Consider the following 27,746-nt stretch of genomic DNA (forward strand, 5'->3'; position numbering starts at 1 on the left):
GAAGCCTGAGACACACAACATTCCCCTCTCTCTTGGGTGCTCCCATGAATGCACATCAGCATGTTAAAGGCACAGAAAAATCCCACTGCAAAGAAACCTGTTTGACTTTGTTTAACCCACTGTCCTCTGAATTTATTTGGCCCTAGAAAGAACTCTCTTATTCCCACTCCCCCCCACCGCCTCCCCCAATCTATTAACATTTTAAAGAAGCAGTGTTCTGTGGGCTAAAGGGCAAATGCTTCTACTTGGCATTCACAGTCTGACCCTCAGGTCTAGCCAGTGATCCTACAGCCCCTTCCAGATTCTATGTATGTGCTAGGGAGCCACCGCTCCTGTCTGTCTTCTGCCTTCTTCCTGTCTCCTACGCCCCAAATGAAAGTCAGACGGTCACTCCAGCTCTGCTCCATGCGGTGGAAGAGCAGCAGCATCGTGCCAACACTGACCAAGCACCTGCGTGTGCCACCTGTGGGGACATCCACAGCTATCTCTTTCTCCCAGCTCTCATTTGGGGACCACCCCTCTCCCATTTCCTTCCAGCTTCAGGGTGAGGATGGACTCTCTTCGGGCCCATCAGAATACCCTACTGCCCTGCTTTAGAGTGTGACTGGTGCAGGAAGATGAGCAAAGGTACAGGAATCCCACGCAGGGATGGGAGAGGCTGCCGCTAGACTTCACTGCGGAGGCTGAGCTCCTCGTCTACGCCTCATCCCTAAGCTCGCCCCGACTGGGACCACCAATGGCCAGTCCAGGAATGAGTCGTTCTTGGATCCTGGTCACAGATGCCCATCAAAGGCACATAGGAAATGCTGCCCACAGCCTCACCTCCTCCAGGTAAGTGTGGACATGTCTCAGCCAAGAGAGCTGGTCTGGACTATCTGTCCTCTCAGGTGAAAGGCAAGGGCCAGACAGTGGTGGCTGTCAGTCACGAGGACAGGGAGGAGGGTGGGGCTTGGGGACACGTACCTGCTTGCAGTGCTTTTCCTTCCAGCTGCACTGGCTCCGTCAGCCTGCAAAAGAAACCCAAAACATCTACATGAGCCAAGGAGGAAGACACCTTTCACCCACTGAGCCCACTGCGGTCCGGCTGAAGACCGGCCTCCAGACAGGGACCAGCAGGCCACCAGCCTCCAGCCCATTCCTCCAGGCCGGAGAGGTGACCCCATTGGTAGGGGGGGGGGTCAGGACACCTCCTGCCACCCCCATTTGCTTGTTTCTTTAAATCTGCTGAGCACCCACTGCCAACACAAACCCAGAAACCGCACAGCCCTGGGGACCCGGTGAAAAGTAAGTAACCAGTTAAATCTGAGATTGAATTGCACCATTTTTATTTTCAGCTGGGATTTCCAATAAAACAGTAGCTGCAGATTTATTCCTACCAACCGGAGGGGGAAAATCCTATTATGATAAAATATTCTGTCCCCCAACCCTATGAGCAGGGGGGGAAGGCAAGAGAGTGCCGGTTCCTAATCTCTTTTATTTGGGGGCGGGGGGGGGGGTGTGGAAAGACAAGGCTGACCAAATGAAATTTTCAAAAATCATAAAATTCTGGTTCAGATGGAGAGACTAAGAAAGGCTCTGGGCGCAGAGGAAGCTGCCCAAAGTCTCATGAGAACCAAATGACAAATGCTGGGGTCCTGACTCAGGCCAGTGCTCAAGAGAACCTTGATGCAGAGGCCAAAGGGGGCTGCAGATGGAAGGATGCCCAGGTCCTCCACCACCGCTGGCTGGAACTTGGTGCATTCTCTAGTGCCTCTGAGCATGTGCGAACAGTTCAAGGCAAACCCCCATGTGGGAGAAATGACTGGCGACCATAAGTAGGCTCATCTCCCTTCAGGTCAAGCTCTGGGGCTCCTTAGTGTAATCCTTTTGTTTCCAAGCTTTTCAAATTTCAGGACTGCAGATGAAGGACTGAGGATCTAAAGTAAAAACCTTTCTGATAAAAGCTTAGAAAGTTGCAAACTGGCAAAAACAGATGGAAGACTTTGACTCGAACAAACCAGCAGCATATAAAAAATAAAGGGATTTCACCAGACAAAGGTTAAATTTCCTACTTTTCTTAAAATACGGATAATCTAGCAACACCCAATCTTACAGAGGTGACAGGCAGCTAGAGCTGACACACCTGTTTCTCCACAGTCTCCGCCCCTCCCTCTTGTCTTACATTGCTCCTGCCTGGCCCTGGTGGGTATCCACACACCCACGAGATAACTTCCCACCCTGCACTAGCATATGCCTTGTCTCATTTACATCTCACGGGGTGGGGGGGGCGTCCAATGGATACAGGGGTGTCATCCCCAACAGCATGTGTCAGAATCACAGCACAGGGCAACCTGGCCTGGGGCCTGGATGAGTTCAGCCCACCACCATGACAGCGCAGCCTCGTGGCTGCTCCAGGAGAAGCCCATGGCGTGAGCAGCACTGTTCAGAATAGAGATCCTCATGACAGCAGGGTGGCTTTGTCTGTGTCCTCACAAATACATCTACCTGATCCCTTCAGTTTGAATTCGATTGAATTCTGACGCTACCATTCCCCTAAGGCCAAAACGATCAGAAACCAGCAACTTCCCACCTAAAACACAGACTCACCTTTACCCAGTGTCATTTGACCTCAGTCTCAGCTTCAACTTAATTTTGGGAGCACCAGGCTTGGAGTCTGAGTTCTAGTCCCAGGCTAGTTGTTTTCTAGCTGTGTGATCCACCTTCATCGAGTCATGGATACTCCAAGGCCTCCGCTTCCTTACCTCCAAAACACCAGGTCACTAGTCCTAGGGCCTAGACTGCAGCTGGCATGAGACTTCAGCAAGATCACTTAGGTCAGGTGATGAGTATACAAGTTCTTAGTGTGGGCTCAGCTGTAATAGTTACAGCACCATGAACAACCCCAGGCGTAGTTACAGAGGCCACCATCTATTGGGTCCGGGAAAACGAGGCGCAGGCTAACACAGTGGCTTGTACAACATTCCATGGCAGGCAAGTGAGCTGCGAGCCATCATGGACCGCCCAGAACCCCATGCTGCGAGCTGGCATCTCTTGAGTGTCCAGCGGACCACCACAGCCCCAAGACCTTCCCCAGCAGATGAGCTGGAATGACCCTGCACACAGAAGGCAGAACCACCAAGCTCACGCAGTGAGGTGGAAGCAGAGCCCGCTTGGGTAGGGGGAATCCAGGGCTGCGACTTCCATTCCATCACTGTCTGCCTTGGGATGATGTCCTCCTGGAGGACGTGGCTTCTTGCCCTGGCTGCTCTGTCTGGGGCTCACTTTGAATCTTACACAAGATCTTTCCTTTCTTCCTGCATTCTATATGGGTAAAAATGGGAAGCCGGGTGTGGTGGCGCACGCTTGTAATGCTAGCATTCGGGAGGCTGAGACAGGAGGATTGCGGTTCACAGACAGCCTCAGCTACTTAGGCCCTTTGCAACTCAGTGAGACCCTGTTTCAAAATAAAGAATAAAAAATAGGGTTGGGAGTGCAGCTTGGAGGTAGAATGCAGGCTCCTGTGTTCCATCCCCAGTATTGCCAAAAAAAAAAAAAAATTGAAGTGGGGGGGCGGAGGCTAAGTCAGATCCTCTTCCCCCTTCCCTTCTATCTCTGTCGCTCTACATTAGCTGACCCAATCTTAACCAAAGACCTCGATGGCAAATAAGATATGGAGAGCAGAGGGCCCACGGGAGACCCTCCTGTCACTCCTACACGGCTGGAGTCGGGATCCACACCCTCAAACCCGGGCCCACCCTTTCCTAGCCCATCCATTCCTGTTCCCTGGCTTCTCCACAGGACCTGGGCAAGACTATTTTTGGTTCCATTTGACCCTCCTCTTCCCTCCCAAATGAATGTTAAGTTGTTCTTTTCCATTCTCTTATTAAGGGTTTTCTTGGAAAGAAAATATTATTCCAAAACCAGAAATTTTATTTCTAAATTTGTGCAAATGTAAGTTGTAAGACATTAGCTGCATTTCACATTTTGTGCAAATGGCAGAAACAGGCAATTCGTGTGCTACGGGATGGGGGCTGGCCAACGATTTCGATAAAATAAACCCTTTTTTAATTTAAATGCTAATGCACTGAATTAAAATTTAATAACTGAGGAAATTGAAAAGCCGAGCAGGAATATTGGAAATAAATCCAAGCAGAAACAGCTGAAATTAAAAATTCTAGAGAGTGGGAGGACAGCAGCTAAGCTGTCTTATATGATTACATTTTTTTTTTTTTTCAGAATGAAGCAAAAAAAAAAAAATCCTATCTCTCGCTGGCTCTAGGGCAGTAAATCCACAGTGCTGTGATTTATTGCTCAATTTTCCTGAGGGAAAAAGGCTTTCTTTCATGCTGAAATATTTCATAAATTTCAAGCCAGCATAAATTCTTAATTTAAAAGTTATGGAGGTCACATTTAGTACACTGGTACAGTTCCAAAATCTTAAAGGAATAGCAGCAACCAAAAAAAAAGGGGGGGGGAGTGAAATTTCCTTTTCCCCCCCTTTTTTCCATTTTGGTTTTAATTCACAAGTTGAAATTTCGTTATTAAAGATTCCTCCTGGATGGATAGAACCCAAGTATTTGGGGAACTGATGTGTGTTTGGAAATCTGCTGCAAAAGATAAAGAGATAAAGATTTAATTCAATTATAAAAAGGCATTTTTTTTTTTTAAAGCCACTTGAGGAATTTCTGGTAAAAATTTCCTCCCTTCATTGCCCGGGAAGGGGTAAGGGTGGGGGAGGGTGGCCAATGTAATTGCTTCTCTTAGATCTCCAATCTTTTGTGCACACTGATATATTCATTTGTTATACAGCTGTTCAGCGGCGGAAAGAATGCTGGGGCGCCCATAATTCTAAGCAAATCAATCAAAAATTAATGATTTGTCATGCTTGCACAATGGAGAAAAACAGCTCCTTGGGCCCTGGCTGCCTGATCTTGAAGAATAAAATGCCTTTCTGTGATAAGAGAGCCAAGCCAGAGGCCTCTCCACAAAGGTGGGGCCGCGATGGAGGGGCCACCATCTTGCAGTGGGCAAGTCCAAGATGGCGCCTCAGCCAGTCAAGCCCAGGACCGGCCCTGTGCGGCGCACTGCCGTGGTGTTATAATTAGGATCTTGCTTTTCCCTTCCCCCATTGCAACTTGAAAATCACTTCCTCTCAGGGGAACTGGATGACTGTCCCCTCCCCCTACTAGATTTAATTTGTCCCTGTTCATTGTTCTTCCAACATAGCTAATAGACGTCCATCACCGCCTTCCACCAACTATGGGACTGAGGCCACGATTCCTGTAGTGCCCATGGTCCCCCAGACTGGGCACCGCTCCTCCTGGCAAAAACCACATCCCACACATGGCCATGTCTTCAGCATCCCAGTGGGCCCAGGGCCCCTCACAGGGCACATATTCAGCAAGTCTTATTAATTCTATTAGCTGGAATCATTTCTCAGGAAATAATGGTAAGGAGGGTGCCTAAGTGCGTGGTAAGCTACACTGGCAATTCCACTTGGATAAAAAAAAAAACATCAATTGATCTTTAAAAATCAACCCCTCCTTGACTTGTGCAGTAGATTATTTCTTGAAAACCTACGAAATCAAGCACTGTGTTGGGATCTGGGTGGACAGTCTCAAATCCCCTGGGAAACAATATCAAATCTCCAATGATCAGTTATTCTCCGGGCTTTCCGTACCCTCGGGGAAGAGAAATGTGCGTGTGGACAAACCCAGAGAAGGGAAACCCTCTTTGAACTGAAGTCTGTAGCCGACCCTTTTACCAATTCACGTGAAGGATATGTATTCACAAATACCAACTGCATATGATGTTTTTGTTTCATGTATATGTCACACGTTTGTTGGTTCCAATATTAGAATTCTGTTTTAAATGCCAACTGGTATCTCACCTCGCAGAAAAGAGTGCGGCTTCGTGGTGAGTGTGACCAACTGCACTCAACCTGGAGGCCTGACGAAGGCACTGAGGCTGCAAGGAGGACCCGCCAGAGCGCCAGCACCCACCCAGGGGATGATTCCATGTCCCCTAAAATTTACAGAGGACAGTGGGCCCGAAATCATTCAAGTTTTATTTATGTATCTCTTGTTTCCAACAGCCAGTACATCCCCCAAGTTGAACATGCGACTTTCTGTCTCCCCATTTCAATTTTCAAGATAGCAACTCTGATGAACAGTGGGGAGACGAGGGGCTGGCAGCGTGGGCCCTGGGGAAGGGATTGGTGGCTGTGAAGGAGCGCGGTGTGCTCCCAGCCAGCAAGGATGCACAGGGCAAAGATGAGGGGTAGAGTTAAGTAAGAGTTAGCTCACACCTGGCCTTGAAGCCACTGCAGAGCCTTGGCTTCCCCTCTAGGGAGCTACCAGAAGGTTCTGGCAAAGTGACACAATTTGACTTCCATTTTAGAAAGATCACTGTGGCTGCTGTATTGAAATCAGACCACCAGGCCAGGGGGACAGAGGAGGCTGGTGGGGCCACTGCAGGCTAGGCAAGGGACGATGGAGGCTGGCCCGGGCTGGGGTCATAGAAGTGAAGGGTTAGGTAAGGAAGACGGAACCCACAGGATTTGCTGATGAACTGGATATGAATATGAGAGAAAGAGCCAAAGAAGATTCCAAATAACCTCGGCAAGAGCAGCAAGGTAAGTGAAAGTGCGGCCGGGCGTGGTGGCGCATGCTTGTAATCCCAGCGCTTGGGAGGCTGAGGCAGGAGGATTGCACAGGTTCGAAGCCAGCCTCAGCTACTTAGTGAGGCTCTCAGCGACTTAGTGAGACCCTGTTTCCAAATAAAGTATAAAATAGATCTGAGAGTATAGCCCAGAGGTAGAAAAGCCCTGGGGTTCTGTCCCCAGTACAAAAAAAAAAAAAGTGTGTGCATCCCTCTGGGACAGAAGTGGCTAATGGTACAGAAGACCATTAGCCACTGGCACAGCACTGCACCATCATTAGGCCACAGGGAGCCTCCCCAGAACCCTGCAGCTTAACTCTTAACCCAGCACGCAGCAGGTCAAGTGACTCCCCCAAGGTCACATGCTGGCCAGAGGTCCACAGCCATTGCCTCTACACAAATGGCTTTTCAAATTTCAAAACAGGGTCTCACTGAGTTGCAAAGGGCCACACTTAAGTAGCTGAGGCTGGCCGCAAACCTGGATCCCCCTGTCTCAGCCTCCCAAATGCTGGGATTACAAGCATGTATCACCACGCCCCGGTTAGTCTTTTTATTTTTGAAACAGAATCTCAATGAGTTGTGAAGGGCCTCGCTAAGTAGCTGAGGCTGTCCATGAACTGCTATCCTCCGGTTTCAGCCTCCCGAATGCTGGGATTATGAGCGTGCACCAGCATGCCTTGCTCAGTGGTGTATTTCTAACATGTGGTTATTGTCTTTAATTCTGTTTTTTCCCCCCAACTAAACATGGTGGATCAATGCCAATTGCCCTGGGTTCCACACCTGAGCATAAATGGAGGCCAAGAGAAAAGCTGTTGGGTGGGAAGACACAGAACTCTGTGGGGGGGATGCTGTTCTCTATTACGTACCTACAGCGTTCACAGTTGGGGTGGGATTCTAGTAGGGCCTTGGGAGGAGCCACGCTAGGATAAATTGTACATGATTCTTTATTCACTCATCCAAACAGTTCTGTGTGTTACTACATAAAGGCCTACTATGTGCGGGGCACCAAGATAGTTTAACGGGCACACAGCACAAGAACTGTAGGGGATCCGGAGAGACAGTGATGATAGAAGGACTTCACGCTATCCATTTATGATAACCACCTGAGACACGTGATCTGCAGAGAGGGCCGTGTTCCCTGAGCATCACTGACAAGAGGATCCGATGGGACTGCAGAGTCCAGCTGGGCTTCCCTGGAAAGGGTGCGTATCAGGGAGCTCACACTCAAAGTGGGGGATATACCATCTCAATGCACATTCAGCTCACACAGCCTGGGTGAGGGGGACAGCCACCATGCGCAGGGCAGTGAGAGGACGCCATCTAGTCTAGCCGAGAAGCCCGGTCACTCGCATCACAGAGCTGTGGCCTTCTGGGAGCAAGCGCTTCGATTCTGCAGGAGAGGACCAGCCCAAGCAGCCTACACAGGCTCATACTGGATGGAGGTCCTGTCTAGATACCCAGAAAGCCATCTCTGGAAGGCAGTCCAGCACATCGGTGGGGCCTGGGGCAAGCCATGACCTGGCAGTGTTTCAGTCCCTTCCTCTGTAATATGGGGAGGGGGTCCTAGTGCCCCTGTCCTGGGGTTGCCGTGAGGATGACGGGAGCTGATCATTCCCACGTTTGGGACAGGCTTCACATCCACACAGCATCAGTGACCATCATTAATTCAGAATGAGGGGACTCAGCAAGGGCAACACTTGGCCACTGTCTGCTGAGCGCCTCCTGCGTGCCACCTGGCTCAGGGCATAGCAGGTACCCTCTCATTTAATGGCATCAACTTCCCTAACAAGGTATCAACAGCCCTGGTGTCTGGGCGAGGCCTCCGAGGTAGGCTGGGCACGAGGACCAGCTGGGAAAGGCCCAGTCCAGACTCCGAGCCCACCTTCCAAACCCTGCCACCCTGCCTCCAAGATGGGTGGGTGACCTTGGACAGTGCCCGTCCCTGTCTTTTGGAATGGACATGCTTCTCTGGGTGCGTAAATGCTGTTTTTCTTTAAAAAAAAAAAAAAAAAGCATCTCAGTTCTTTACAGTCACACAGTTAATCTCTCAATTTACAAAAGAGTAAGTCATGTGACTGGATTCCACAAAAATTCTCTCTCCAGGTTTATGATTTTACAGAAAACTCCAGGGAAAACTGCCTGGAGCAAGTTAAAACCAGATCAGCTATAAACCATGTCCTGGTACAGTCTTGCCCAGCCAAGACTCAGATTACTCATTAAATATGTGATAAATATTCACTTCAGATCAGCAGGAAGTGGGAGGGAGGGTAAAAAAACAGAAAACTTTGTGATTCCTGGGAGGGAGGGGATCTATTTTAAATACAAAGCACCAGAAACTCCAAATTAGATGAGCACAGAATCAGGGGACAGAGGGGTAAGCCACCCCCTTAGCTGAGTGAGGCAGCAGGGAAGAGGCCACCCACCTGGACCTTCAAGGGGACCCCAGGTGTGAGCCGATGACATGGACAGCCATCACAATGCCTCACTTAACTAAGGGGTGGCTTACCATTTTGTCCCCTAAATTGATGCATTTTTTTAAACTTCTGATAGCTCGGGCAGGATTCACCTGGAGGCAGCTGGGCTGGGCCCAAACCCTGACTCCGCCACTCACAAGCTATGTGACACTGGGCAAGTCACTTACCTCTATGACTCAGAGTCCGCATCTGTCAGATAGGGCAATAATAATGCTGACCTTACAAGATAACTGAGAACTAAAATGACTAATAAATATATAAAATATTATATATAATACATATTATATATTAGTATTTATACATATATATGAACAGTGTCTGCCCTACACAAAGTAATATAGAAGTATTACCTGTATAAATAATTATCTGTTAGTAAGTGATTTCTTATTAGTGCATGTTAGGTATAAAACGATCACTTAAAATCTGGGGCACTCCCCTTTTGCCCTCAGTTTCCCTAGAACTGGAGTATTTGGGTCACACAGGCTCCTAGGCCCCTCCTAGTTCTGCAGCTTGCTAACTGGTGCCCCTGTCTTTGTTTCTACTGTCTCACTACCAGCCCAGATCATTCTACTCTGACTCGGGGACCATGGGGACAACCTGGTCCTAGAGCACCAAGGCCAGGCCTAAGCAAGGCCTGGACACTGCCCCTCTCCAGCCTCACTGCTGGTGGTTCTGAACCTCCACAGGTTCCTGAGGGTCTGTTTGTGTTCAGCTCCTTTGTGACTCCACAGCACCCAGGCTGGGCTGGGTGCATATAGGCAGAGCTTTGTAAAGTCTGGTCGACTGGCTTAGCATGTAAAGGAATTATTGTACTGCCAATACTCAGAGAACAGTGGTAGGGAGGGAGTCTAAATACTCATCCGGTCCAAGAATAGCAAACAGATTTCATTTCAGTGTTAATTCTAATCAAGTAGTGGTAGGTGCCTGGGACAATGTGTCCAGAAGGATGTGGGGCGACATCAGAGCTCAGCTGTGCTGGGATCGGCTACTGATGCCTGCCTGAGCGTGATAATGCTGGGGACAGCAGTACAGATGCCCCCTGGTCCAACATCTTTCTTGTACAGAGGAAGAAATGGAGATCTCCTGACCCTCAAAGAACCCTTTTACAGGTCATCACATTCTCATTTGCAAAAACATTCCTACATAAAGGAGCTGTGGCCTTCTAAAATTTGAAGTGAAAAAAAAAAAGACATCAAAGAAGAGAGAAGTCCAGAAACAATAAATGCACAAGAAAAGTAAAAAAAAAAAAAAAAAAAAAAATGAGTAAAGCATAGGGCTTATTTTTGTTGTGAAAGAGAAATAATTATGAAAGGGCAAAGTAGATGTTCTGAGTAAGATTTTAAAAGAAAGGAAAAGTCTGGAACACAGGCTCAAATCTTATGAATTCCTATTGCAAAATAACTCCTGGTCAGCCAACCACAATCTCTATAAATATATCACAAGATCAACAGTCCAGGCAAACAGGGGGAGGGGGTGAACAACTGCATGGTTTTTTTTTAAATCAAAATAGTTCCTTGCACAGTTGGAAAGGAAAGATCCACCCATTTTCCTACATAAAGGAAGGCAATGAAGAAAAGAAAGATTGTAATTCTACACATCCCAACGGACGCCTGCTGAGAAATCTGGGCAGCTAGACTATTTTGAAATTATTTTACAATTCTGTTTTCTTTGCAGAGGGGAAAAAAAAAATCTGGTATTCTGAATTCATTAGGGCAGCGTGGTTTTATAATGGCTTCTGCGGGACTCTGCAGAGTGGGAACCAGGCAGGCACACTAAGGGGTCTGATTTGGGAATGTCCTTCAGGATCTGGGCCAGAAAAACAGTAGAGTCACTCCAAATCTTTTAAATACTGCGACTGAACTTAGGGATCTGAGTAGACAGGTGATGATGAGCTGAGACCCAAATGGGACAGAAGGTAACCCAGGATTTGCCTGAGAGAGAGCTGCTGCTGCCTGGCCCGGACTTGGAGACAGAAAGTGAAGAAATGGGGTTGCCGAACGTCGGAGCTGTTCCGCAAAAGGTGAAATTATGGGCTGTGCAACAGGCGTGGACAGACAACAGGAGACCTAGGGCCACACAGACAACACGGCGAGAAGCAGAGAATGAGTGGAGAGGAGCACCACTTCTCCGTTTCTCTCCTGTTCCAGTCTTCCTGCCCAGCCGCTTACAGCCTGAATATTAGAAGACCAAAGAGCAAAGACACCTAGGAAATGTAGTCCCTGGCAACACTTGCACACCCAGAAAAAGGAAGAGCCAGGGCTTCAGCTGAACCAACAGCTGATCGGCTTGGAGGGGAGACTCCAAGTGGGCAGAGGCACTAGGTGCCATTTCTGCGCAGCCCAGCTAGGGGTCTACCTGGGCCCAGCTTCCTAGTAACTCCTGGCAAAGTCTGTCTTGTTCTGGCCACAGTACCCTGTGCACTACACAGCAGAATCACTGCTCAGAGTTTAAAGGAATCTGAAAGTCTGAGAAATGAGAGTCTGGCCAGAGGATCCCAGTCCCCGCACACGTGGGCCGGCACAGCTTTCAGCACATTTGACTTCTAGCCTTTGTTGAGATCCTACTATGGACAGAAAACTCTGAATGTAGAGCGCTAGGTGTCCTCAACCATCACCCAGTAGACCCAGATGCCCCATGGACCTTCCAGAAGCATCCCTGACCAGACCTACAAATCCACCCTTACAGGGGTCAGCAGCTCTGAGGACCAGTCTGCTGGACCAGGGAAACCCACTACAGCCTTAGAACTTCCACCAAGGCCACTCCAGAGTCACGCTGGAGCTCTGTGCTGTTTTCTGATGAGTATCATAAAAGGTGAATGCGTTGCTACCATACAAGAGCAGACTCAGCCCCGTAGACCTTTGTCCTGGTTGCTGCTGATAGCTTAATGCATCCTGCAAAGAGAGAAAAGAGCACTTCCCCAGGCAACCCTTCGCCAGGCAATGGGAGCCATCTCCCACCCCTGTTTTCTTGAAGCACTTACTGCCTGGGCCATTCAAACGGTATTGATCAGGCAGCTGGCTTACTCTGTCATCTTTTTATGACCTGTCTTCCCAGCTGTACCATCCATCTTCCTTGGGCAGGGGCCATACCTCTGGATTCCCCAGTACCAACCAGAGAGCCCAGCACACAGAGCGTCTACACAACATCCTTATGGGAAGATGACTCAGGGTCCAGAAGCCTGAGTCGGGGTGAAGTGGGAATAACATTCTATCAGTGCCCCTCACGTCACACACACTACTTCATCCACGTCACATCCACTACTTCATTTAATTCTATTTTTTTTGTGTGTGTGGTACTAGGGGTGGAACCCAGAGGCTTTCTACCTCCGGGCTATACTCCCAGACCTTTTTTTTAATATTTTATTTGGAAACAGGGTCTCACTAAGTTGCTGAGAAGCCTCACTAAGTAGCTGAAGCTGGCTTCAAACCCGTGCGATCCTCCTGTCTCAGCCTCCCAAGCGCAGGGATTACAAGCGTGCGCCATCACGCCCGGCTTTCATTCATTGAATTCTTGTATTTATTTAATTCTTGACAAGGCAGGAGTCATGGTTTCCACTTCAGAAGGGCAGGAGCAGAGGTGAGGTCACTTTGTGAGTGACATGTGCACTCACAGGGCTGAGAGGCAGACCCACGTCACCTTCCAAGACAAATAGCAACCTCCTTCCCTTTCCAAAATCCCACATCTTGCTTCTCTTTCATGAAATGAGTTGATCCAATGAAATCATTCAATGAAAAGAGTCCGTAAAGGGAAGGCTCCTAGAACACCGGCTGGCGCAGATCAGGTGCTACATAAACAATGCCTACCATTGTCACCATCGTTACCATCCTGTTATGTCTCCATCTCACTGAACTCGATTCAAAAAGTCAACCCATCACAATGTGGATGGTCAGCCAACTCACAGCAAAAGCAGAAGACAATGGAAGATGCCTACATGTAATTCAAGCTGGGAAACTATGGAGAGGCTTCTTATGACTTAACAATTACAAGGAGACATCTGAAGACATTTTATGATTCTCAGAAGTCTCCCCAAAGCACTGCCCAGTACCAGGCATCCACCAACACTCCTCAAAGGTAGGCTTGCCTCTCCCCTTCTGTCCTCAACTAGTGAACACAGTGTAGAGAACACAGTGTACTCCACTGACTCGCAGCTTTTTGTTACATGCACAGAAAATACAGGCCTGAAAGCAGAAGCAGTAACGCATGAGGAAATGTGTATATTGAGCACAATCTGTGGACCCTCATGAGTGCTGGCCTTATCCTCTCTTTGCCAGGCCCAGTGTGGGGCTCTGTGGTCTTGACAAGCAAAAACTGCCATTCCAGCCACAGTTCATGATTTGGTCCAAAGTCTTTGGACCAATAATATAAGTCAGCAGCCACGAACGCAAGCTAAGATACGGAATGAGGAGGCAGCACAGTGGCCAGACCATCATCAATTCTCACTCAAGGGTTCTTCTTCAGTCGCCAAGGCAGCTGCGTGCCTCACCTCTGCAGTGGTGTCCACTGTCACTGTCTCTGGCTTTACCTGGCACTGTCACAACTGCCTGACCGACTCTCACATCCTTTGACTCTGTCATTTCACTTTGGGGAACAGAGTCTATGAACACTGTAAAAAAAAGGAAGAAAATGTTTCACGCACAAAGATCTCCACTGCATTATTTATAACACAAATTTGGGGACAATCTATATGCACAACGTTAGCAAATCATCCCTGGTTACAAAGCCATCAGATGCATGCTCAAGAATGGTGGGGAGCTACATGAAACACACATAATAAGTTGAAGTGACAAAAGTAGAATCAAAACAATACACATAACTTTACATAATGATCACTTAAAGAAATATTCCACGCGCTCGCACCATATCCCCAAAAGCACTTGCCCTGGATAATCAAAAGATGATTGACTTCTTAAGCTAGATGTGATGGCACATGCCTGTGCTTTGCTCCCAGTCATTGCAAGACAGGAGGATCGCAAGTTCTAGGGCAGCCTCAGCAACTTAGTGAGACCCTATTTCAAAAAAATTTTTTTGAGCCGGGCATGGTGGTGCACGCTTGTAATCCTAGTACTTGGGAAGCTGAGACAGAAGATCACAGGTTCGCAACCAGCCTCAGCTACTTAGTTAGGCCTGTTGCGACTTAGTGAGACCCTGTTTCAAAATAAAGAATAATTTTTTTTTAAAAATAGGGCTGGGGCCGGGTGTGAGGGCGCACGCTTGTAATCCCCGCGCTTGGGAGGCGGAGACAGGAGGATCACGCAGGTTCGAAGCCAGCCATGCTGGCTTAAGAGACCTGTTTCCAAAAATAAAAATAATAGGTCTGGGAGTGTAGCCCAGAGGTAGAAGGGCTTCCAGGAACCCCAGTACTACCTAAATAAATAAATAAATAAATAAATAAATAAATAAAATAGGGCTGGGGATGGTCGACTGCCCCTGGGTTTAATCTCCAGTACTGCAAAAAAAAAAAAAAAAAAAAAAAATTGAAATGGGCCAGCTATGTAGCTTGGAGTTAGAATGTCCTGGGGTTCAATCCTCAGCACCACCAAAAAATAAAATAAAATAATCTCTTTTCTCTCTCCTATTTGGCTATTATTATTCCTTTTGAGAAAATTCATTTTGCATATGCTGTTTACCTGTAAGAACAGGTAAAAGACAAGGAGGGGTCCAATACTACTCCAGACTAAAATCTGCACCTACCATGTATTCTGAGCATGGACACACCCACCCAGGGGGCAGTCTGATATTCAGGGTATTCAAGTTCCAACAAGAGGACCCTCAAGCCCTGAGACTTCCCCCTGGAGGGCACTTGGGGAGATCATTCTTTAAGCCTACTGCACTTTTTTGGGGGTTGGGGCTGGGCTGTGGTACCAGGGATTGAACCCAGGGGCATTACACCCCCAAGTTGTATCTTCAGTCCTATTTTATTTTTTATTTTGAAACAGGATCTCGCTAAGTTGCTGAGGCTGGCTTTGAATCTACAATCCTCCTGCCTCAGTATTCCAAGTACTGGATTACAGGAGTCTGCCACCACGCCCAGCTCCTACTGTCTTTTAAACCCCAGCAGACCCTGGAAGTGAAGTTTTTCCATTTAAGTGGTACTAACCACAAGAGCTGGATGAGCGCTTGGCACTCCGCTGTGCCAGCAACTCTAAAAGGCTCGTTAAATGTGTCTGATCTTGTCCAACAGCCTCATTCACTAGGCATCACTCATCCACTCTACAAGTGGGGAAACTGAGGTGGTGAGAGGTGACGTAGCCTGCTGTTTTAGGGAGCCGAATTCAAGAATGTTCAGAGACTTGCAGTCCAACCACCAGGCTCAGGCAGAAATGGGAATGTGGCTGAGGTATCTTTAGTGAACTATTTCCTTTTAACCTCACCACTGAACCAAGGTGAGGAATATGAGTAGCACTTTCCTGGGATTTCCCAGAGATTCTAAAACTGGTCTAATTTTACAGATAATGAAACTGAGGCTCAGACTGGGAATCACACTGTTGTTAAGCAACCAGGCCAGTAGGTGTGCCTGAACTGTTGGGCCCCAAAGCCCACACACTTTGCAATCATGACATCCCAACTGCCTCCGCAGGAGTCAGGCCATATCCCAGTATAAGAAGACATATCCAGCCAGGAGTGGTGGCACACACTTGTAATTCAAGTACTTGGGAGGCTGAGACAAGGAGATTGCAGGTTCAAGACCAGCCTCAGCAACCTAGTAAGACCCTTGTCAAAACAAAAAATAAAAAGGGCTGAGGGTAGATTTCAGAGGTAGAATGTCCCAGTTCAATCCCCAGGACCACAAAGAAAAGGGAGAGGAAGAGAGAAAAAGAAGGAAAGAAAGAAAGAACACATTCAGATCACACTAAGAGTTTGCCCAGGGAAGATGTCATTTGGGGGTAGGCAGCCACTGCGTGAAAAAAAAAATCAGATTTTTTGTTTAAATCTTTTGTTTAGGATGGATCATCTACTGGGTGTAGGAAGGGAGCTGAATGAGGGGTGTTCCTTGCCATGATATTCCAGTTCTGGATCCCTCTGGAAGGCTCCAGATCTTAATTCTTCTTTCTCAGATTAGTCCTAACTGCCCAGCTTTTTGTGCCACCAGTTTTGACTGCAATGCTGCGGACCAAATATTTCATTTCCTTTACGTCCCTCTTCCTGGTTTCACAAGTGCAGTAAAAAGTTAATGAATCTATAAATTGCTCACTGGCTTAAAAAAAGAAAAAAATGGTTAATGGAAATTTTAATGAAACGCCCCATCTGTGCAACCAATGGTGAACCCAGGGCAGGAACACCTGGCATGGATGGCCCAAACAGAGGGCAGCGAGAGCCTGAGGGCAACCCCAGAAGAGAGCGGGGTCCCAAGCCTCCACCCCAGGCTGCGGGACGACCTGAGTGACAGTGTCCACAGAGACGGCACGCAGGTCATCCATCAAATCAGGAAGCCTTGTTTCTGAGGACAGGAAACCGACGCTGAGTCACGCCGGTTCTCTGAAGCGTGAGGCCAAGGTGGCAAAAGGGACGATGCCTGGAAAGCCACCATACTTCCAAGAGGCGTGGCCACGTGGCTGCTGGAGCTGCCCTCCTCTGGGAACCGGCTGCCTTGATCTAAGATGCACCCCGTCATTCCCCTTGATCTAAGATTCACCCCGTCATTTCCCTGACTAATCTCCACTTCACAGACTCTCTTTCTCGCCCAAGTGGAAACCGAGCTCCTCTGTGAGCTCCCACAGCGGCTGTGCCTGGTGCCCCAGCCAAGGCAGGGATGCAGCCCCTCTGACAGATGCTGCTCCCGAAGGTCCCACTGCTCAGTTTCCAAGGTCCCAGGCTCACACGCCAAGCTCTGGCCAGGCGCCAAGAGAGAGACTCGGGGAACACTGAGAAAGGGGGGTGTGGCGGGAGAAGCCTCCCCAGGCATCCTTGCCACACAGCCCTGGGCTCAATCCAGGTCCAGCTCCGCCAGCCTCCCCGAGGAGAGTCACGTGGCACATCTACCCATGCTTGCTGGGGATGACGCAGCACTAGCAAGGGCAGGATGCGCGGCCACTGCCGCCCACACCTCCAACCTCCTCCCGCAGGCTCTCCTCCAAGGACTTAGCAGAGTGAGCGTGGTTAAGACAGACCAGAGCCAGCACCCGAGGTGCAGGTAGCCACCGAAGGCCAGTGCCTGCTCAGAAGAGGAGAGACGGGCAGAAGGGGGTCCTGGTGGCACTCTGGGCCAAAGGCAAGCTACACAGACGCAGACGCGAGCTTGCCGGCAGCCAGGCAAGGAAATACCTGGAAGTGAGACCCGATGCTTTCAGTTTCCAGAGACTGTGAAGTCTCCTGCCCTTTGTTTTCCCCCTAAACCAGTTACAATTAGCACGGAGGGTTATAATTACGTTGTTAGTCTAATTGCCTGTTTGAAGCAGGATCTACGGGGGTTTAATGGGAGACTTGGGGGGGGGCATATAAAATAAAAAGTCCGAATAATCAGGAAGAGATGTGTAACCTGACTTTCTTGCCAGGTAGAGACCAGGTCTGGTCCGGGCCAGAGGCTGGGGAATTACCTCCCGGGCCAATGCATTACCCGGCTGGGCGGGGAGCATCGCTACCAGGCGGCGCCACTACACTGGAAATTGATTTTGGAGATGCTGACCTAATTAATCAGGAAATGATCCCAGAAAGGCCCTTGGATTCGGAGCCTTTGCACTATTATTGGCAGTGACACAATTACATGTCGGTGGCCATATTTTCCCAGGCGGAGCCAGAGCAGCAGTGCTGACGGGGTTGGGCCAGGTGGGGCCTTCGCTGCAGGAGGGGAAGGGGAGCATGGGGCCCCGAGAGAGACAGAAGTCACAGGGAGGCAGCTCTGAGAGTGGGACGAAGAGGAAGGCTCTCCTCCAGCGAGAGGTCCTGAGCAACAGTGAGCGCCTGGAGCACAACAGAGGCATTCAAGTTGGATGGTCCCTGCGGTGGGGATGCGGGGAAACCTGCTTTGAGGATGGAATGAGATCGTTTTTGAGTGATGGTTTTAACAACTCCTGACTCAAGGGCATAGAGACAGGGGGCCTTGAGGGGAGGTGGGAGAGAAGGGCTCTCTTTCCGTGCAAAGACCATTCCTGCTACCCAATCACTTGAGCTATTTGCACTGGGAAGCTCAGCCCTCCAGTGGAAATGCTCCTTCTCTAACTTTTCCTCCCTAAGCATAAAGCACACTGTAATAGCCAGCAAGCTACCTCTGCAGGAAGACAAGAAGCTCCAGCACAGAAGTCAAAGCCCAGGCAACCCCTTCGGCCCTGATGGCCACAACCGTGGGCTGGCTCCATCCCGAGGCCTCCTCCTCCTCCTCCCATCACCCCCACGTACTCCGGTCACCAGCACCTGGACTGCAGACCGGGCAGCCCCGTTCAAACTTCATCTCTGTTACTCTGAGCTGAAAAAAATAAGCAGAGCTCAGCTGCCCACTGCCATCCTCCCAAGTACTGGGATTACAAGCATGTACCACCACACCTGGCGGATTCATCACGTTTTGACCTGAAATGTCTCAGCTTTAAGATCAGAGGAGAGGACTTCCAGGATCTTTCTCGAACCTTTTAATTCCCACAGGCGTGCGCCTCTCTGGATCCCTCCTCTGGCAACTGCAAAGCTGGGAGGTGCCAGGCCCCAGTAGCTAAGGCTCTCGTGCCTCCCACAGAAGAGGGTGAGGGAGTAAATTTTCAAGTGAAGATGGCGGCCACGGGACCTTAGAGTGGGCAAGGCAGTGGCTGCCTTCTGTCCAACCTGTGTGTTAAGTAGAACTGTTACTTTCCAAATCGCAGGCCACCTGGGGGAAGCCGGCTGCGCCAGGGTTGCCTGCACTCTCCCCATCCCAGGATGACAACGGCCACAGAGTGTGCCGAAAGCCCTCAGTACGAAGGCAGAGGACATTCCTACGCTCTGTTATGAGGTTGCACTGCATGCATGACCCAGAGCTGAGACTCATTGAAATCCAATAAAGACGGGGGTGGGAGCAGCTCCTGTCACTCCAGAGGCCAACGGCGCCCCTTCCACGCAGTCTGCGCAGGCCCAGGGACACCAAGCTGCCATGCTTGACCAAGAGCGACAAGATGGCGATCACAGAAACACGGTCCGGGGCCTCCCTCCTCCCTCCCATCTTCCAGGCCTTCCACACTTAAAGGTCTTGAAAGTCTGAAGCAGCTGTGGTTTCCTTGGAAGGGAGAAGAGGAGGCAAACTAAGTAAAAACTTTATTTACAATAAAATATAGCTAGCCGGGCATGGTGGCGCACGCTTGTAATCCCCGCGCTTGGGAGGCAGAGACAGGAGGATCGCGCAGGTTCGAAGCCAGCCGCGAGCGCTGGCTTAGGAGACCCTGTTTCCAAATAAAAATGTAAAAATAGGTCTGGGAGTGTAGCCCGGAGGTAGAAGGGCTTCCAGGAACCCCAGTACCACCAAAAAATAAAATAAAATAAAATAAAATAAAATAAAATAAAATAAAATATAGCTAAAGAAGTCAGCACTCATGTCTCCCATTGAGAGAACCAGTGGCTGCTTTCCATTCTAAAAGGTTGGGAGAGCACGTGCCTGTCGGAAAGCCTCACATCAGGGCCTTCCAGCCTCGGGGAGACATGGAGGGTCTGGCCCCAAGCTCTCCCAATGACCTAACCCTCAGCTCCGTGAAACACAGGCCAAGACTGACAATACATTTCAGTTCAACAGTCACTTAACAAGCACTGGAGACACGTGGCTGTGGAGACAGAAGGTTCTAGAAGGGACCTGTGTGCAAAGCCCTGTGCTAAATGTGGGGGTTTTGGTGATAAGATGCATAGCTCAAGGCCCTTGCCATCCAGGAGGGCCCACATGGGGTCACGTGCCATGAGTGTACTATACTGATAACAGACACCATCTGAACATTCACGGTGCATGACTAATAAGTGTGCTAATAACTACATGACACCTGGCACCTCAGTGCTTACAGTAATGCAGTGGAGTAAGTATTCTACAACTCCATCAACCAGATGAGGAAACAGAGAAGTACTCAGATCATATACCTAGGCCGAAGGGGAGGAGTCCAGGTTCAAATCCAGCTCTGTCTGACTCCAAAGCCTCCCAGACAATGCCATCCAACCAGCGGAGAATAATTCAGTGAGAACAGACTCTCTGTCGAGACTCTACTGGAGTGAAGTGGAGTCTCTGCTTCCTTCCACACTTTCCCTGAGCTCACCCTCTACGCTGCGTCCTGTCTGTGGCTGATTTCAGGACTGGTGGTACTGGATAACATCAGGCCTCCACTCCACAGGGCAGAGGGGATACACCATCAACAGAATCCTCAAAACAGAATGAGGATTTGAGAACCAGAGAAAGGCAGAAGCAGAGGAGCAGGCCTTGCTGGAACCTTCTGAATGGGGAGGAAGCGGGTGAGTCCATCCCTGGAAAGAGGCACACAGCTGTCAAGACACTGTGTGGAGGGAGTGAGGTTAGAAAGAAGGGTCCCAGGGCAACTGCTCACAGAACGTCCTCACAACTCCTAGGACAGACCAATTCAAAACAGTGAGAACCCCGCTTCCCTGCTGACAGAGACTTCCCACAAACACAGCCTCTCCCATCCCCAGAAAGGACAAGGATACTGAAGCGCCAGCTACTCCCCCCACCCTCCGCCTTGTGCCGGTAATTACACACTGGGTCAGGGCCCAGCTCCTCTCTCTAGGAACCAGGGCAGCATCAGGGGAATGAAGGTGGGGCGTCTTGAAGGAGTCAAGGGCTGCCTATCTCCGTGAACTCGCAGGAAGTCCCAGGACTCTCCGTTTCCTTGGAAAACAGTTTCCAGTTTCTAGATTTGTCACCAATAAATTGTCTGAACCTTGGCTCCCCCCCCCCACTTCACTAATTGCATTCATTGTCTTTTCCTCCATAAATTTAATTAACTTGCTATGTGACCTTGGGTTAGGCAAGCCATTGCCCCTTCAAACTCAGTTTCCTTCCCTGCAAAATGAGAGCGAGCTGAAATCTCTGGGTGTCCCTGACAGCTCAAGCATCCCAGGACTCCACGACGGGGCCTGCCCCTGACCTTCATACTCCAGGCTGTGCTGCTGGGAACTCCCGAGAGCGCCAGGACCACCCTGCTCCAAGCAGCCCTCACCCGGCGACAGTGGTGCTGGCTCTCAAGGCCCTACCTCATCCTGGATAACAGGCAGGGCGACCTAACCTGGCGAGATCCTCTCTGTCCCCAACGGATCCCAAAGCTCAAATCTGCCTCTGGCATGTCAGCGGAGCTGCCAGTCCGTGGGAGTCGGAGAGACTCCAGATCAGGGGCTGGATCCAGAGCATAAGCGTGAGGCTGAAATTGTAATAATAATAACTGACATTTATATCCCGCCTTTCATCCCCAAATCCCAAATTAATTAACTTTTTACGAGACATTTTTAAACTAGTGCCATTTAATAAAATTCTATTAGGAGAAGTCTTTTTTTTTCCCCCAGCCCTATATTTTTATTAACAGCCACCAAAAATATAATTTACAGGCAACTGAAAGCCAGTCAAGAGAGGGATGGGGAGAAGAGGCTTATGCCGAAAACAAAGGAGAGACAGCCCTGGCCGCAGGGGCAGAGCTCTGGCCTTGCCGTTAGGGGCTGGGGTCCTGGGGGGGGGGGTCCCATGGGCCTGGGGTACTCTGTAAGACCAAATCAGCCTTGCAGCCTTCATTTCAAATTTATTGATCATCTATTTTCTGCAGCCACCATGCTAGCTGGTGTGAACAAATGGAACAACACATAGGAGTCACAGCCCTCCTGCTCTTGGAGGGCACAATCTAACAGGGTAGAGAGAGGCACTGCACCCCCGTCTCACTGATAACGAGATCCTTATCACTGCGGTCTGTGCTAAGGAGGAAGACCCTCTCTCTACCCCCATTATGACAGCCTCAACTGGAAACAATCTAGCCTGGAGTTGGAGGTGAAGAAAAGGCCCCCTGGAAAATGGGCATTTAACCTGAAAGATGGTTTGGCCTGAGCCAGGCATGAGAAGAGTCATGACCCAGGCCAGCTCAGAGGCTCGAGAGCACAGGGTTGGCCTGAGGGAGGGCAGAGGGAGGGAGAATGCAGGTGGGGGCTGGGCAGGGGAACACAGCGGAGGAACCTCATCCTGAGAACGGGACTGCCGACCAAGGAAAACAGGCGAGCCCAGGACCGCGGTGTCCTTCTAGATAACTGGGTCGGCGGTAGCCTGCACACTTGCATCTGTGGAATGTCACTTTTTAAGGTTACCTGTCCTAGCTGCACTCTGTGCTGCCACAAGCCACATGTGGCTCCTGAGTGTGTGCACGGGGGCTTACCCAAGCTGGGATGTGCTGTCATGTGGAAATATATACTGATTTTAAAGACTTTGCAAAAAATTAAAAAAATGTACATTACCTTAATAAGAATTTGTATTAGGATTACATGTGGAATTGATAACACTGTGGAGATACTGGGTTATACAGAACATATTTAAATTAACTTCACCTGTGCTTTTTTTCTGATTTTTTTTTAATAAGGCTACTAGAAAATTGAAAGTGACATGTGGCTTGCTTTATATTTCTATCAGACTGCTCTGTGATATGCATTTAAGAACAAAGAATTCTGAATAAAAGACTTATTGATCTACTGCAGAGAGGTGAACATGTGCAGGCAAGGGTGGTAAAAAAGTCCGCCTCCAGGGATAGTTTAGGCAGAGATTGTATTTATAATCTGGAAGAGGAAGGAGGAAAGAGAAGAATTCCATGCGGGTTCAGCCTGTGGGATCACAATGCGGGAAGCTGAGCAGGAGGACCAAGGGAGGCTGGAGGCCTCAACTAGCCCCAACTAGCACCCACCACACTCCCCAGTCAGACTCATTAAGAAAAAAGGTTAAAAAAATTTTTTTAATCTAAGTCTCTTTTGACCCTAATGCCCCAAGTCCTTCCTTGTAAGGTTAGATTAGGGGAAAGTCACAGTTCTCTGGAGTCCCCTGTGGTCCCTTTTAAAATGGCAGGCTGAGCCCTCCTTCCTGACACTGGAGGGACGCGAAGGCCGGGTCAGGGGCCTGAGTCCCTCGGCACCCTCGCTGCGGCCCCAAAACAGGTTTCACACCTGGTGGACTAGAGTGAGGTTTGAGGGAATTTACATTATTTAATTTTTTTTCAATTAGTGGCCATGATTTGAAATTTTGGAAGGTTAAAAAAAAAAAAAGGCCAGATTCAAAGCTTCTCTTCAAAAGAAAAATCTGAAGATCTGCCACACAGGGCCTGTGTCCTGCCAGTGACGATCAGCAGGAGCTGGGTGACAGCTGAGCCCCCGAGGTGGGACACAGGGACTCCCCAGCCCTACCATACAGGGGCCTGTGCCTGCTCAGATGCGCCAAGGGGGACCTAGGAGCCAGGCTGGCAGGATACTGTGCATGCTCCCAAGCCTCTAACCACTGCTGCCACGCCAGTCCCTCTCCTGCCCTCTGCGTCTAGAGACCAGCTCCTCCTCATCCGGTCCTCCCAGCCACCAGCTTCCCTGAGCCTCACCACCCTTGGGGAGCACTTACCACATTGCTGCAATGACTCATCCTCACACCTGCTCAGAGGCATCTGATGGCAAGGATGGCATCGCGGTACCTGACCAGGGCCAGAGAGCACAGATGCCCAGAAACATCTGCTTTGTGCACCATGCAGGGTAGGGCAGCCACACCCACCTGCGACTCCCCAGCTGGATTTCTCTTCCTGGCAAGGTTTCCAGAATCACCCGGGACAGCTGTCAACTCAGTGAAACCAACCTTGAACGTCCCTCTAAATAAAATACGCTTTCCCCAATTACCTTCGAGGCTAATCATCAGAAGTTGGAAATCATACGGAGTTTGGGGTGACTTTGAAGCCCAGTAACCACTGAAATAACTCTTTCCGTTGAGCAAACATGAATTTCTTGATTGCCCCTTTTGAAGCTGCCAGAGCCCCGTCCTGCTGCTATTAAAATAGGAGTTTCACAATGGTTCTAAACCAGTTCTTCTAGTTTTCCTGAAAGAACTGACAGTCTTTCAACCACAAATAAAATCTTTTATGAAACAGCCAATGCAAGGGAGCCCTGCCCAGCGAGGTGAGAAGCAATCCTTTCTCCACGAATAAAGCAGGAAAACCAGCAGAGATTCCACTTCTGCTCTGTAAGCATGTTCTAAGCACCAACTGTATGCAGGCCCTGGGGGCAGAGATGAGCTTCAGGCCAGTGGGTGGCCACACAGAGAGAACATCAGAGGGCGTGCCAGGAACGGATCATGCACTATGACATCTAACCCTGTATTTAATATGTCAACATGGGCCCTGGTCAGCAAGTCTACAGCTTTCTCTATGGCAAAGTAAAGTTTTTAAACACTTGGGTTCTGCCTTCAGCAAAGTCACCTGAACCTCAGAAAGACCAAACAGACTGGTCAAAAAGAAGAGGAGGTGACAGAGAGGTGAGGAGAATTACAACTCAGGAGTGGGAAATCATTCCATCAAGACATACTTCTACATAAAAACCTATCAAGCTCCATCATTTTCAGTGAGGACCAGGGGTCTCACCCTGCTCATCCCCAAAGTCCAGCTCAAAAGGCCACCCCAGCCTGCACTGTGGCACACACCTATAATCCCAGTACTTGGGAGGCTGAGACAGGAGGATTGCTGGTTCAAGACCAGCCTCGGCAACTCAGCAAAGCCTTCTTTCAAAATAATGATAATAAAAAAAATAGGGCTGGATAGAATAATTCAGAGGTAGAATGTCCCTGGGTTCAATCTCCAGTACCACAAAAGAAGGAAGAAAAAAAATAAAAAGATCTCATTCTTCAACCATCTCTGATGCCCCCCAGGAATTATAGAAAAAATTTCCATTCTTGATTGCTTGTTCTATGCCAGATACATCCTAAACGTTTGCTAGGTAAGTCCAATTATTACATCTCCCAACAACACTAGGAGCTGTTCTCATTGGCCTCTTCCAGATGAGGAGTCTTGGAAATGGTTGACCAGCTGTCCAGCTGGCACCTGGCACCCCAGACAATCTGGTTGTCAGAGCCTTACTGTCGGTCTGCCACAGTACGAACCCAGTAAGAACCCAATATTCACTCAAGTCTTCATAGCAGAGGATGGTGGGGGAAAGCTGGTGTTTTTTAGAGCAACAGAGCAAGGGAGGAAGGGTGGGGTGGGGGGTAAAACCAGACACGTAAGCACAAAGCACAAGGAAACAAGACTCATCTAGCTAAGTCAAGACCCAGGGCCAAAAGACAAGAGCATAGTGGCTACAAACTTCTGATAAAAAAGTAATCAAAAGGAGCAGGATGGTGCACGCCTGCAATCATAGTACTTGGGAGGCAAAGGTATGAGGATCACAGGTTCAAGGATAGCCTCAGCAACATAGTGAGACTCTGTTTCAAAATAATATTTAAAAGAAGGCTGGGGTGTAGGCCCAGTGTTTTATACTATTTCAATCCCCAGTACAGGAAGGAAAGGAGGAAGGGAGGAAAGGCGGGCACTCAGCATGCAATAGTCAAACAACCCATCATTCAAATGTGAGGAAAATGACCTCCTTGGATATGCAAAGACTCTGGTGCCACCAAGCACCTTTTCTTAAAATGTATATATGTATAAAGGAAAAAGAGTCCAAGAAAGAAGGTACCAGGCAGAATTTTAAAAAGGAAAACGTAACTCAACAAAAGTTAAGTCAACATCAACTGAAAATATTCATACACAATTTCCAGAATTTTTCCTTTAAAAGATGGAAAGAAAATGCCATATCACATTAACCAAGACTATACCATGCAGGAAAGATAAGCAAAGTATAAGTGCCATTTGAAGGTCAAATGTCCCGGAAAAGGGGAGCGCATTCTTCGGTAGGAATTAGTGATATTCATTCATTCTTGCTCAAGTTTAAATATGGTTGTTAAAAATTTGAACAGAAATAAGAAATAGGATTATGACTTCCAAACTATTAAAGAAGAAAGGGAGGAGGGACATGTGGCGGGGGGGGGGGGAGGATGTAAAAAAAAGAAAATAAAGAGCAGGAAAAAAAAAACTTTGTAAAACTTGACAATAAGCAGGGGAAAATTCATGAAAAACCAAATCCAAAATAAGGAGACAGAAGGAAGTGGAAGCTGGAAAAGTAAGCAGAATTAACAGAATCCACACACATCTATACACAGACATACATACTTAAAATATATATACATACACATTACTCTGTCAAAACACTAGGATATCAGCCTTGCATGATAGTATGTGCCTGTAATTCCAGGACATGGGAATCTGGGGTAGGAGGATTTCAGGTTCAAGGACAGTCTCAGCAACTTAGTAAGACCGTGCTTAAAATAATAATAATAAAAAAAGAGCCGGGTGTGGTGGTGCACACTTGTAATCCCAGCATTGTGGAGGCTGAGACTGAGACCGGAGGATCACCGTTCACAGTGGCATACACCTATAATCCCAGTACTTGGGAGGCCTCAGCCCTCTGCAATGTAGTGAGACCCTGTTTCAAAATAAAGAATAAAAAATAGGACAGGGAGTGTAGCTCAGAGGACGAATGCTCCTGGGTTCCATCCCCAGACCCAGACACCCAGACCCAGACCCAGACACAAGAAAGAAAAGTTCTGGTAGAGCTCAGAAGTAGAACACAGAACACACACACACACACACACACACACACACACACACACACACACACAGTCACAGACCGGGAATGCAGGTAGGCCAGGAGTCAAACTCTTTTCTTAGTAAGAGACCGCCACAATGAGGACGCCTGGGTGGAGATCATGGGGATTCTGCATTGTATTTGCAGTTCCTTCTGAGTCTTATTTTGAAAAGTAAGGGATTAGCAAAATTACACTAGACCAATGTCAATAAAAAGCAGAAACAGTAAGACTCCAATGCAAAAAAAAACAAATTACAAAAGACAAATTTAAAAATTACCAAAGGATATCCATAAAATACAGATAGAAAATTACTGAGAATATGAGTAGAAATAGGTGAAAAAAATCTGCTATAACAGGAAGCTGCAGCAGAGTTCCCAGAAACAGGAGGGTAAAACAGAAAACAAGGTAATAAAGGCCTTGAAAAATACAATTAACCAATTTGATATATTTTTACATGTACTTATAAAACAATACACATCTTTTCAAAAACCCATAGAACAATTACGAAGTCACCGTGTGACAGGACACAAAGAAAGACTAAATATATTTTTATATTAGAAATTATATAGACCATGTTCTCCGACCACAAAGCAATAAAACTAAACAAAAATTAAACAAAAAGAGAGCCACAAAAAAATTTAACCATTTGGAAATGTAACCCAAAGGTTATTTAGAATGGTATTATTTTGAAGAAATTAAAACAAAGTAGGACTATTTAGAAATGAACAATGAGAGCATTATATAGCAAAACCCATGGGATATTTTCAAAGCAGTCACTCAAAAATGAACTAAGAAGAAAAAAAATCAAAATGAACCAATGTAGAAAATGAATAAAAATAAGAAGTTGAATAGAAAACAAAAGACTTGATAATAAAAGCAAGGGCAAGTTGTTTGAAATTGCCAACCAAATAGCTAACTCTGCCTTCCCCCATGTGTTTGGCCAAGAAAATAAAAAATAAATTTAAAATGTTAAGAAATGAAGTCAAGCATGGTGGTGCAGGCTTGTAATCTCAGCACTT

General features: G+C 48.2%; 1 protein-coding gene across 4 annotated transcripts in view; it reads right to left on the minus strand.

Moving 5' to 3' along the window:
• The window catches only part of ZNF618 (zinc finger protein 618), a gene marked incomplete at both ends in the record, with an annotated part of 175,589 nt that overhangs the window by 76,132 nt on the left and 71,711 nt on the right, over window positions 1-27,746 (minus strand). For all 4 annotated transcript variants that reach the window (XM_080708570.1, XM_080708569.1, XM_080708572.1 and 1 more), the window contains one exon: window positions 964-1,007. In XM_080708570.1, coding sequence (XP_080564696.1) covers window positions 964-1,007 — 44 coding nt within the window. The remainder of the gene's footprint in view (window positions 1-963; window positions 1,008-27,746) is intronic.

This window comes from Muscardinus avellanarius (genome assembly GCF_963383645.1).
Source record: "Muscardinus avellanarius genome assembly, chromosome: 13".
Classification (NCBI taxonomy): domain Eukaryota; kingdom Metazoa; phylum Chordata; class Mammalia; order Rodentia; family Gliridae; genus Muscardinus; species Muscardinus avellanarius.